Below are 13,317 nucleotides of genomic sequence, written 5' to 3'. Positions count from 1 at the left end.
CGAACTTGATATTATTCAATTTGCATTAATTTACGTGAACGAGTCTTTAGTGTACTTTTATTTTGTGTCAGCTGACTTGGTTTGCGTGAATGGGTGGATTGAAACTGTCTTGTCTTGCAGAGGCGAAGGCATGGTCAAGCACTGTCGTATCCACACAGAAGGATCCATGTATGTGTTAGGCTCCTCCAGTGAGTTTGAGAGTCTGGTGGAGCTGGTCAACTACTTCCGTAAGAAGCCTCTCTACCGCAAGACCAAACTGCGCTACCCAGTAACACCAGAGCTTGTGGATCGCTTCAGCATGGTCAGTGCTTCAGTAATGTTTCGAAATTTCATTTACAAAATAAGATACAATATCTCTATCCTAGATATGAGGTCAGTAATAGCCAAACAGCATTAGTGCAGATACTACAATCAAGTTTTGGTTTGATTATTTACTCCTACTCATAATTGTAAAATGCGAGGCGTGTTCAAATTAAACCAGGACTTTTTAATCACGCAGGATATACAGTAGGACAACAGTTTTCTCAGTACAACAGAGATCTGAAACACAGGTCTGAAACACTGGCCTCCCAGGAACTCCTTTAAAGGTCCAAACATGTGGAAATTGTTCAGAACAAGGGACATGGCAATATTTACCGAAAGAGTTCTTGTGATGTGTTCATACATGATTGCGTGTACAGTTATTAAGGATCTGGTGTTTTACTTGTTAAATGTTCACAGGAACATCTGCTGAGGACCCAAAACAACCTTGGTTTGGATTGGACATACAACCTTCTTTAAAATGTTTGCACCATTAAAAAAAAATTCTGTGACTATGAGTCTCACCAAATCACCAACCTGTGCTTAAAGTCTTGTGCAAACGCCAATTAATTTTACTTTTAATTCATGAGAAATGTAATTACAAGTACCGGTTTAACTAGAACACCCCTTATCACTCATTGTGACATAATGAAGTGCCAACAGGAAAATGTAATATGTAATATGTATTTTACATTTAATAATGCAGTCAAAGCAAAGCAACATGAAACAACATGAAACCTGTGCTAATATTATATAGCCTCCCACTGAAATACAAGTAACCTAATAAAATATTTTGTGGAATTTAAAATGTAGCTGTAATAAAAAAAGTAAAAAAGATGACTGAGCGAGCAGAGCAGTATAACTAAGCGTGTCGACTAAAAATGAGCGCAGATGTGCTCACACAAAGACCAGTGAAATAACTGCAGAGAAACTGTCATGCCTCAGAGCACTTCAGTTCAGTAAGCACTGACACACACACACACGCGCGCGCACACACACACACACACACACACTTCCTGTTCTCTCTGCTTCAGAATTAAGGTGCAGTTAAGGCCACTTTGTGCTGATTTTGCTCAGGGTGGCCACTTTTACACTTTCTATTAATGTATCTATCTATGAATCTCTGTAGTCCATGTAGGCTAATAATTATTTTAATAATAATTTTCATTCCTATCCTGATATTTTTTTCTTTCCCTAGCCATTTCTATCGCTTTCCGATCTCCTACTCCTAGCCATTCTTGAATGACATCAATCCATCTTCTTGCTGGTCTTCCTACTCGCTGTTTCCAATTTATGTTTCTCTCTATAATCAATCTGATTGATCGTTCTTCTCCCATCCTGCAAACATGCCCAAACGGACCCAATTTACGCTCCTTGATAAGTTCTCTGTAGCATTATTTTTATGACCGTGGTCAAAATTCCTACTTTATCCAGACTGGCACCCAATTTGCTAGATGGCATACCAGGTGGCAGAGGTTTTCCACTATTGCTGTGAACTAAATAGTACAAAGACATGAAACACAGCATGATATGTTGTTTCCTGCAAGCACCAAATAAAAGTTTATCATCATGATTGTTTAATGTTAATGCAGATTATGCATGTAATTATTAGTACTGGTACTGTAGCAATGAGTTTAAAACCATCTCAGTCTAAAAAAAATTATGCAGTGATAGCAATAATAAGATTAAGCTTTCTGCAAATGTTTTTCTTATATATATATATATATTTTTTTTTTTTTTTTTTAATAAATTTTGTTGCAGACTGACAAGTCAGCTTCACTTTACGACAGCAAGCAGTACGTGGAGGCCAATGAAATCGAACCATCTCCGGTACGTAGAGTCAAATATGCAAACAATCATGTTATTGTGCTTTATTTGCAGTGGCCTAAGAGAGAGACGTACTTGTTGGCTATCACTGTCTCTCAGATAGGAAATGGATCTTTACTTAAGAGGAAATGTCCCGTGGCTTATAGAGCAATGTCATGCCTGAGCGTATTCAGATGTTCCCTCCTCTGTGCGTTGCAGTGTGTGATCTTGCACATTCATGTTTGACATGTCAGAGGGTGATTCAGTATTTTCATCTGGAACTCTTTCAAAAAAGAAAAAAAAAATGCTAAAAGTTTGCATAAATATGTTATTTTCTGCAAGCACCAAATAAAAGTTTGATTACTGTACATCATGATTGTTTAATGTTAAGGCAGATTATGCGTGTAATTATTAGTACTGGTACTGTAGCAATACGTTTTAAAACATCTCAGTCTGAAAAAAATGATGCATTGATAGCAATAATAAGATTAAGCTGCATCGATATGTTGCATTGCATTGTGTGATCTTGCACATTCATGTTTGACATGTCAGAGGGTGATTCAGTATTTTCATCTGGAACTCTTTCAAAAAAGAAAAAAAAATGCTGAAAGTTTGCATAAACATCTGGCTCATTTGTGACAGCTCTTCACCTCGCCTTGTGCCATTGTGTTCCTCCGCAGCCTCAGAGCACAGTGAAAGCTCTTTATGATTACCGGGCCATGCGGCCAGATGAACTCAGCTTCTGCAAGGGCGCACTGATCTACAACGTTACCAAAGAGAACACTGGATGGTGAGACACTCTAGGGGTTAAAATAACTAATTTGTGTTTGTTTATAATGTTTAACGATGAAAAGTGTCACAAAGTAGATTTAGAGAAATCCTGCTCTAGATTTTAAACCCTGACGAGCAAACAAGAAGCAGCTTTATCAAGGAAAAACCTGCTGAGATAGTATTAGGAAAGAACTGACTAAAAAAGGGAACTCGAACTAGTCTGGGTGAAACCAGATAGTGAGACTGATAAATACTGTATTCACAGTTGTATACATTCACAGTGCCTTTTTATTTTTTTTGGAACACTCATTCACACAGTTATCTAATCTGGCATTCGTGTGGCGGCATTCAGACATACAAGGGCCAACAGCTTCAGTTAATGTTCTCATCAGATGTCGAAATTAACTACAAGAAGTGTTCTCTGTAACTTTGTTTGTGGCATGTTTGCTTTGTAGCAGATGGGCTGCTAATCTCTCGGGATTTCTACACACCAGAGTCTTCTCAGAATGGTGCAATAAACAAATAAAGTTCCAGCGAGAGGCAGGTCTGCGAACAGAAAGGCATTGTCGATGAGAGATATCAATGAAGAATGGCCAGACTAGTTCAAGCTAACAGAAACAGGCTACAGGAACCCTCTTAGAAGCCCACTGTGTAAAATTGTGGCCAAAGGCTCATGTTGCTCAACACAGCTGGAGACCACATCGTGTTCCACTTATGTCAACCAAGAACAGATATTCGCGGCGGCAGGTTAAAAATGTCCCTTGGGTTAATTAATTGATTTCTGCTGGGGCACACCTTTCCCTGAGATAGGGTCAGAATTTAGTAACAGTATGAATCCATGGACCCAACCTGCCTTGTGTCAACAGACCAGCCTTGTGGAGGTTGTGCAAAGGTTGTGGGGAATGTTTTCTTGGCTTCCTTGATACCAAGAAATCATCCTTTGAATGCTATAGTGTATTTTTTTTGTATTGTTGTTGAACATGTGCATCCCTTCATGGCAACAGTTTACCATCTTCTCATGGCTGGTTCTGGCAAATGTCACAAAGCAAGTTAGCTCACATTGGTTTTGTGAACACGACAGTGATTACAGTATTCCTTAAATACGATTTGAACAGATAAAACATCTTAGGAATGTGGTAGAACAGGAAATTCACAGAATTATACATGTACAGCACTTGCATGATGCGGTCATGTCAACATGGCCCAGATACTTTTTTTTTTTTTTTTTTCAATTTTGTCACGACAGGAAAACACGAAGAAGAACTGAGGCTTTTTTTTTTCAGAGGAAAAGGAGGCAAAACCCAGTACAGTGATAGTACAGTGTTTATAACAAAGTGGTCAATGAATGTGTAGGCAGTTAATGTGCAAAATGAGATGTGTGTAAAAAGCACAGTGTAGTATTCAAGTGTGAATATTCTGGAGTAGATAGAATAAAAAAGTTTCTCTCCATGAATGTCACTGACAGGGGTATCTGAAACATTAAAACCATCTAGGTTTGGGGTTCTCCTTGTGCCACAGAGATGGTTCTATTTAATTTTGTTTAATTATAACTGTAACAGCAGCTTTACAAAATAAAAAAAGGAAAATTAGCATAAAACGTAAAAAAATATGTATAAATAAAATAATTATCAGATTGTCCCTACACCTACGTGGAGCGGTAGGTGTTTGGGTTCTCTGTGTAGAAGAGCAAGTCTTTGTCTTAGGCTTTGATTATTTTATCATGAAATATAATAAATGTAGCTCTAACAGTCGTAGGAAAGTCTTTAAAAACCGAAGCTTTGTATTTTTCCTTGCCATTTTCAGTAGTTATGTTATCTAAGTAGCTGATAACGAGGGTACTGAGGCTAACATAAAGTGTTTTGCTAGCAGCTAGGGACAATTTCTGTTCGCAAGTCAAATAAAGATATAATATGTTCCTACCTCCTTTTTTGAGCTTTTTTTTACTTTTATAAACCTGAAGTGGTTCAAGTTGCACATGTTCTTCTTTTAGCTGGTGTCCATTAGTTGATGTCTCTGGTAGTGGATTAGCATAGTTTCAGTTTGTTCAGTCAATTGGACAATAACAGTGATTCAACTATTAATTTTCCCTTTTTTTATTTCTTCTTCTTCTTTATTTGAAACTAACAAAGTTTGTTCAGATGTTCATAATTTTGCTGCTGATCTCTCTCTCTCTGTGTCTCCTTCTGTCTCTGTCTCTCTCTGTCTCTGTGTCTCTTTCTCTCTTGTGCAGGTGGAAAGGTGATTATGGTGGAAAAGTGCAGCTTTATTTCCCATCAAACTATGTAGAAGAGGTTGGAAACTCTGCTGCTGCTGAGCAGAAAGAACTGGTAAGGAAGACCTGTTTCACTTCCTGGATATTTGATTATGTAAAATAATTTCAATTTGCATTTTATAAACAAATTTGCTTCGTGTTCGGGTTTCCTGGTACTTCCTGATACTCTCCACTTCTCTCTCTCTCTCGCGCTCTCTTTTTGATTCCAAGGCTTCCCCCTCTTCCTCCTCATTCCTTATATGGCAACTTATGGTTTGCTGCCGGATGTCTGTAAAAACTTCCCCTTTCTTTGTTTTCACCGACTCATTCTTTTTTGATGCAGTAACACACGGGCATGAAACGTACTGTATGTCTTCACTCAAGAAATGGCCTAAGACTCGGCAGACATGTCAGAGCTGACCGGGAAGTGTACAGCCGTGGCCAAAAGTATTGATAATGACACAAATATGAATTTTCACAAAAATGTTTTTAGAGCTTTTTGTCAGATGTTATGGTATAATGGAGTATAGTTATGAGCATTTGCATTAGTGTCAAAGGCTTTACATTGTTACAATTACAAGTTTATACAGTTTTTGTCAGAGTTTGTGGGTTTTTGTTCGTCCACCCGCCTCATGATGATTGGCCCCACAAGTTCTTAATTGGATTAAGGTGTGGGTAGTTTTCTGTCCATGTGTAATGACGCGGGTCGCGCGAGGGGCAGAGCCGCGCATAAACTGTTCTGAACAGGCAAAGGCACGGCCATTTATACACGTGGTTGCCAGGCAACGCGATTATATAATGGTCCTGATACCTCGGCCACTTTGTGTGATCATTTAGGTAGCACCGGTGAGGTATCTGGGGCAAAGGCAAAGAAAAGAAAAGACAAAGCATACAGAAAAAGACAGAGGCACAGACACACCCTCTGTCTTCTTAAGTATAAAGTTTACCCAAAAAAACAGGACCCCTCTCTTTCTAATAAATCCTCGGTAAGACATAAGCCCAGAGAGGACATTAGTTTTTGTTTTAGTTTCCAGAGCCCCGTCCGTTCTCGCGTAGACAGCAGAGCTCTGTTTTTTTTTGTGTTTTCAGTTTCCTTTTATTTCCTTTTAAGTTTCTTAATTAATAATCCCACGCCATCTCCAAACGGAAAGGAATTTCTGTGCCCGTCATAAACACTCTCACAACTCCCATTTCACTGACCCCCTCTAAAGCCCGGCGTCAGGGCTCTTATCATTAAACCGTTAAAAAAAAAAAATTTTTTTTTTTTAAATCAATATTTTCTTTTTCCCCGAATCACTTTTGCCTTAGGGCAAGGTGCTTCATTATGCTGGAAAAGCCATTGTTTGTCATCAAACTGTTCTTGGGTGGTTGGAAAAAGTTGTTCTCGGAGGATGTTTTTGTAATATTCTTTATCTATGGCTCTGTTTTTAGGGCAAAATTGTGAGTAAACCCACTCCCTTAGCAGAGAAGCAACACTATACATGAATGGTCTCAGGATGTTTTACTGTTGGCATGACAGGACTGAACTTAGCGCTCACATTTTCTTCATCTGACAACCTTTTTTCATGGTTCCACTAACAATTGAAAAGAGGATTCATCAACGAAAATGACCTTATTCCAGTCCTCAGCAGTCCAATCCCTGTACCTTTTGCAGAATATCATTTTGTCACTGATGTTTTTCCTGGATAGAAGTGGCTTCTTTGCTGCCCTTCTTGACACCAGGCCATCTTTCAAAACTTCTTCGCCTCACTGTGGGTGCAGATGCAGTTAACCTTGGTTAACAGAGGAAGAACAATGATTTCAAGCACCACCCTTCTTTTAAAGCTTCCAGTCTGTTATACCAACTCAATCAGCATGACAGAATGATTTCCAGCCTTGTTCTTGTCAACACTCAATTGTTGACAAGAGAATCACTGACATGATGTCAGCTGGTCTTTTTGTGCCAGGGCTGAAATCTAGTGGAAATTTATTATAATTTTTTAGAATAGATTATTTTTTATGGAAAAGAGAGTTTTTGCAATTAATCTGCTCGCTCTTTATGATATTCTGGGGGGATAAAAGCTGAGCTGCAGACTTTGTGAACACTAATATTTGTGTCATTCTCAAAACATTTGGACCTCAGCTGCAATTCTTCGATTATTTTTATTATGTTTAAACCTAACATTTCTTTTTTTCAGGGTGATGAAGATAACCCATTGGGTGACTTGTGTAAAGGTGTAGTGGATATTTCCAAGTGCAATGTTGGTAAGAGCTTTTCTTTGAAGAAAAGAGACAAAGTAAATGTAGTTTCATTTTGTTTTTTACAGATGAATGCAAAAGTTTAGTTTTTTTTTTCCTATATGTAATTTATCAACATCCTAAATAATAGGAATGTGCCTTTGTCTTGCTTTTTATTCTTGATATTTCTATTTTCCCTCTTGATTTTGTTCACCATAATAAAATATATAAAGATAAAATATTTCTGTAATATTTGGATAATGTGTTTTCCACTCAGCATCCAGAAACCAGATAAATGTAAATCTTTGCACTGAGTAATAAATTGGACACTGATATGGTGTGTGTCATACTAAGTCAATACCACTTTTTGCGTCGATGTCCGCAGTGCGTTCAGCGCAACACGGCAGGCCGGTGGTGGTGACGCTGCAGAATAAGGACAGTAAAGAGAGCGGGATGCCATTCCACTTGGCCACGGAGACCACAGAGGAGCTGTTCGAATGGTACCAGGTGGCCTGGGACATCACTCAGAGAGAGGGAACCCGTGAGTTTGAGGTAACTATAATAACGTTATCCCATCACACATGCAGGATTACACCTGTTGTTAAAATACAAGTAAGAATAAAGCCATTTGATTGTAATCTCACTAGTATATTCTGTTTACAGCAAAAGGAGCAGGAGAAGGTGGAGATCAGAGATGAGGTGGCCAAGGAAATGTCTGATCTGGTAGTGTACTGTCAGCCTCGCAGCAAAGACAAGGATCGCTTTGGTACCGTTTTCTCTTTTATTTGATAGTAAACTTCATGTCCCCAGGAGTAGACATCGTCATCTAAATTCATCTCACTGTGCCTCCTATCAGACAATTTCACCTACAAAGAGGTCCGCTCCTTTGTGGAGAATAAGGTTCCCAGCAAAATTCGCTCATTCGAGTTCCTGATGTATAACCGCAAAGCCCTGAGCCGCATCTACCCCAAAGGCCAGCGAGTGGACTCCTCCAACTATGACCCCCATTTTCTATGGATGTGCGGCTGCCAAATGGTAGCGCTCAACTTCCAAACTGCAGGTGGGTGGAAAAAAAAGGCCATGGTGTACATTTCAAAAACGTGACTTAGTACATACAGGTTTTTCTGTTATTTAAAATGTTAGTCTTTGAATGTACACCGATGCTAAATAATATCTCCTGGGTTAATTGTTGTTTATCATGTTTGAGATTGTGTATATGAAAGCTGGCACCAGGTGATAACATGTCAGTCTTCCGTCTGTCCAGATAAGTTTACTCAGCTGAACAGCGCCCTCTTTAGTCTGAACGGAGGCACAGGATACGTCCTGCAGCCTGAGTTCATGCGCGCGGACACCTATGACCCTCAGCAGGAGAAGAGGAGCGTCAGATTCACCCTCTGTGTCAGGGTAGGACTATTATTATATAATTTTCTGTTTTTTTACGTATCTCTTTTATAAGTTTCATCTTTCTTTATATTATAGTTCATTTTATTTTCCTGATGATGTGGTAGACAGAAAGTCGAACTTAGTTTTTAAAATAGTGAAAAATGTCAGTGTAAAATATTTTTTCATAAATTCTCCATTATGATCAATATAAAATCACAATGTGAGTACAATCCATCCTTTAAATTTTAAAAGCTAAACTAACGTAAGTGTCACTAGGACACCACATCCTTAACATTACATGTTTCTCAAAACAGATAAGAAATAGATAGTTCTTTATTAAAATATAGTGGCATAAAAAAAATACAACACTCTTACTGGAAAATAACCAACTTCAGTGCTGTAACACGCACCTTCACAAAGTGTTATTTCTTCTTTCGACTGTACGTTGGGTCAACACATGACTTAAATTGAACATAAGTTATTCTAGAAGCCATTTATGTCTAAAAAATAGTAAACATACCATGATTACAGTTATATGAGGTTGTATCAAAAAGTTTCAAGGTTAGTTTTTTTAACAAACCTACAGATGGCACGGGTATAGAGAGCAGTCACTTCATAAGTCAGTGTGCCAAAAGACAACTGGTGCTATTCTGCTATTTTATCATGGACATCATGGGGTGAATATGCCACAGAGACGTTTGACATAATTCGGCAATTTTACGGCGATGCCGCAATTAGTCATTCGAGGTGTTTTGAGTGGCACAAGAGCTTCAAGAGCGGAAGAACATCACTGGAAGACGACAAGACCTTCAACGAGCTAAACATCCCGAAAACGTCGAAACCATTTAACAACTTTTACTTGATGAAATTGTCGGTGTATGTGTACGACCCTGAGACAAAGCAACAGTCTTCAGAGAGAAAGAGCCCATCATCTCCATGACCAAAAAAGGCGTGGTAGGTCCGCAGTTCGACCAGATGCAGGCTCTTTGTCTTTTTCGACATTCGCTGCATTGTGCATAGAGAATTTGTCTCCAGGGCCCAGATCGTCAATAGTGATTTCTACTGCCAGGTTTTGAGGCGTCTCATGGAGTGCGTAGGGCAAAGTGACCGGATCTGTGGTGTGCGAATATCAAAACTTTCTGATACCCCTTCGTAATATGATTATATTCTGGTAATATGGCAAAGAAATTTGAAGCAATATGTAAATAGTAGAGTAAAGCTCATAGGAGCACCTGAAAAATTAATTTGGTTATAAATATATTACTAAAGTTTCATACGAGACAAACTGGGACGTATGATGAAATTTCTTAAAACTTTCTACCTTGAAGGTATCTGAGCACTAATGAAACTCTGGCGTAAGTGCATTAGTGTAGCAGGGGCTTATACAGAGGATTAAAGGTAGCTTTACTCCCCTAACTGTGTTCTGTTATTTGACAGTCCTGGTTTGACTTGAACACCCTTGGTAGATCGTTAACAAGAAACGGTTAAAAAAAAGTGTTCTATCTGGAAGTTCCCTTTAAAAATGCTTGACAAATATCTACTCACATAAAAAATTGTATAGCAATAATATTAAAGGTAAATACTATAACTGTAAAAAGTTAGAATTGATACCCACCACTGTTTTAGCTTTAAAATATTAATAACATCACAGATCCACAGTCATTTAAGGTAACGTGCAAACTTCCTGTAGGTGTTGGCAGCCAGACACCTGCCCAAGACGGGGCGCAGCATCTCCAACCCCTTCGTGGAGATCGAGCTGTGTGGCCAGACTGACGACACCACCAAGTTCAAGACCACAGTCTGCCGTAAGAAATGGGGCATGAACGAGTGGCAATAGTTTAGACATTAAAATATTTTCTTAAAGTTAAACTGTAGTCATAAATGTTTTATTAATTTATTGCTAGAGATTCTGATGTCATTGATGATTCACTGTAGCCTGTAATGGTATGTGTGTGTGGGTGTGGGTGTGTGTGGGTGTGTGTGGGTGTGGGTGTGTGTGTTGGATGTGTGTAGATGATAACGGATTGAACCCAGTGTGGCTCGGACCTCATCGGCAGGATGCGGAGACCATCACCTTCACTGTGTATGAACCAGAGCTGAGCTTCCTGCGCTTTGTGGTGTTTGAAGAGGACATGTTCTCAGACCCCAATTTTCTTGCTCAGGCTACCTTCCCGGTGAAGGGCATACGCACGGGTAAGGACACTCAGGAGACGTCAGGACACGGTCAAACTAAATAAAAAATATCAGTTTAAACTAGAGAGGGTGGGAGCTCAAGCTGCAAAATATGAAGCTGCATGTGAATCATGCTGTTCCAAAAACCACTAGCCATAGGAGAATGATATTCTATATAGTTTATAATAAACTAGTGATGTAATACAGGTTGTAATGATTGTCTGGGCTGCGTAAAATCTATCTAGCAAAGAAAATGCTTTTCTTGTCAGTGTTTTTTGTCAGTATGTCGAATGATTATTCCATTATCCCAAGTACATTACAGTATTCTGTGTAGCATATCCCTTTTTCTGCCTTAAATGAAAATTTAAGATTTTATCATTTATCCTTTTTTAAAGGTCCAGTATAGTGTGATGATGTGTTCTGTGTGTTAAAATGGAATGTGCTCACGTTCATAGTTATAGTCAGTATTTATAAGGCCACATATGGCAAAAACAAATTATACTTACTGTATATAGTGTTTCTCAATAAATTAGGATATCATGGATTCCCAGTTTAATTTAATTAAGGTCAATCCAAAAAGGCTTTAAATATAAACATGTCCATACTTTTACTGAAATGTATGTTAATATTTTTGCACTCAATACTGGTTCGGGATCTTGTAGCACAAATTACTGCACTGGTCAGTCTGTAGCACTGCTTCGTCACTTTTGAAGACCAGGTTGCTTGGATAGCAGCCTTCAGTGTGTCTGTATTGTCTGTATTGGTTCCCCCCCTCTTCCTCTTCACATAGGTTCTCTACTGGGTTTAGGTCAGACTATTTGGCTGGCCAATTAAGCACATTAATATCATGGTTAGCACATTAGTCAGTGGCAGTTTGGGCACTCTGGGCACCTGCTGGAAAAAAAAATCGGCATGTCCATAAAACTTGTCAACATGCAGTAAAATCTCCTGGTAGACAGCTCTGTTGACTTTGGATTTTTTTTGTGTGGAAAAACACAAAATCAGATAATCTGGCAACCCGGATTATCACTGACTGTAGAAAGTTTGACTACACTGGACTTTGTGCCTCTCCATTCTTCCTCTGGGTCCTTGATTTCCAAAGGAAATAAATACGAAATTTACTTTCATCTGAAAACTCCTTGTGGAGGGTGCCTATGATCGTTTTCTGGACAACTGTCCAGTCAAAACTCTTCTTCATGATTGTTGTTGTGTGTACTGAGAGACACAGGGTATTTATACCATATGAATAGTAATTTACTCAAACTTCAAATTAAATATTTAGATATTTTAAAATACTGGATTTTTTAAGGTTTAAGTGCCATAATCATCTAAATGAAAACTTAAAATAAAAAAAAACTTGAAATATACTCAGGTGATCAGGGATGGTGTGTGTTTGTGTCTCCTCCTGCAGGGTATCGATCAATTCCTTTGAAGAACGGCTACAGTGAGAACCTGGAGCTTGCTTCTCTTCTGGTCTATGTGGACATTCAGCAGGTAGAGGTAAGGAAAAAAACACAATCCTTCTGTCAACTTTCCAATAGAGACAGCCTCCACTTCTCGCTTTGTGAATTTCACATTTTGTAACCCGTTACCTAAAATGAAAGTGGCACCACTACGCAACAATACAATTATTATTATTCATATGGATTTCACTTTTATAATTTTTAAAACGTTCTGCTGAATCTTTGCTCCATCAGAAAGCAGAAGAGGAGCTGTACTCTTCCTCCAGCCAACTCCGAAAAAGACAGGCTGAGCTGTGCAGCGAGCTCTTCTTATACGACACACACTCCGGCCTCCAGCGTGGCGCATCCTCGACCCACCACGACGTCCTTCTGCAGGAGTTCAGATCTAATGAAAATCAGCTCCAGAAGATTGACGAAGCATGCAAGCAGAAGTGGGTGCCAGTAAAGACGCTAACATAGTATCATGGCTGGTTTGATTAACAGAATAATAGAAAAACACAATGCAGGAATACACGCTTCAGTATTGTAGTGGATTGGTCTCATGGGTTCAGTGGCCGAGAAGCGCAAAACAAAATAACAAAACTGAAAACAAAAGACAAATAAAAAATTATAATAAATAACAAAATGGAAACAAAATTATAAAAACTGAAAACAAAAGACAAATAAAAAATAAATAAATAACAAAATAAAAACAAAATTACATAACTGAAAACAAAATGACAAATAAAAAAGAAATAAATAACAAATTAAAAAACAAAATAACAGAACCGAAAACAATATAACAAATAAGAAAACACAATGACAATTCAGTTAAACTGGAAAAGGTAGGTATAGTTTGCAAATTAAATTCTTATCGCTGATTGTATGAGACATCTGTCACTTAAGACATTCAAGTACTATTAAGTGAAGTCAGAATCATTTTTAAAGCACATTTAACACAACTTAGTTCACCAA

The 13,317-nt window shown here is 38.4% G+C and overlaps 1 protein-coding gene across 2 annotated transcripts in view; it reads left to right on the top strand.

The window, feature by feature from the left end:
- Positions 1-13,317, top strand: part of plcg2 (phospholipase C, gamma 2) — a 36,363-nt gene that overhangs the window by 20,597 nt on the left and 2,449 nt on the right. For both annotated transcript variants that reach the window (XM_053500165.1, XM_053500166.1), the window contains exons 20-32: positions 121-301; positions 2,062-2,130; positions 2,787-2,896; positions 5,108-5,204; positions 7,306-7,372; positions 7,731-7,897; positions 8,009-8,111; positions 8,202-8,405; positions 8,610-8,749; positions 10,419-10,533; positions 10,742-10,921; positions 12,312-12,400; positions 12,598-12,794. In XM_053500165.1, the coding sequence (XP_053356140.1) occupies positions 121-301; positions 2,062-2,130; positions 2,787-2,896; positions 5,108-5,204; positions 7,306-7,372; positions 7,731-7,897; positions 8,009-8,111; positions 8,202-8,405; positions 8,610-8,749; positions 10,419-10,533; positions 10,742-10,921; positions 12,312-12,400; positions 12,598-12,794 (1,719 nt within the window). The remainder of the gene's footprint in view (positions 1-120; positions 302-2,061; positions 2,131-2,786; positions 2,897-5,107; positions 5,205-7,305; positions 7,373-7,730; positions 7,898-8,008; positions 8,112-8,201; positions 8,406-8,609; positions 8,750-10,418; positions 10,534-10,741; positions 10,922-12,311; positions 12,401-12,597; positions 12,795-13,317) is intronic.

Source organism: Clarias gariepinus, chromosome 7, assembly GCF_024256425.1.
Source record: "Clarias gariepinus isolate MV-2021 ecotype Netherlands chromosome 7, CGAR_prim_01v2, whole genome shotgun sequence".
Taxonomy (NCBI): domain Eukaryota; kingdom Metazoa; phylum Chordata; class Actinopteri; order Siluriformes; family Clariidae; genus Clarias; species Clarias gariepinus.
Note: the sequence above shows the minus strand (reverse complement) of the source record. Positions and strands in the feature narration are given on the sequence as shown.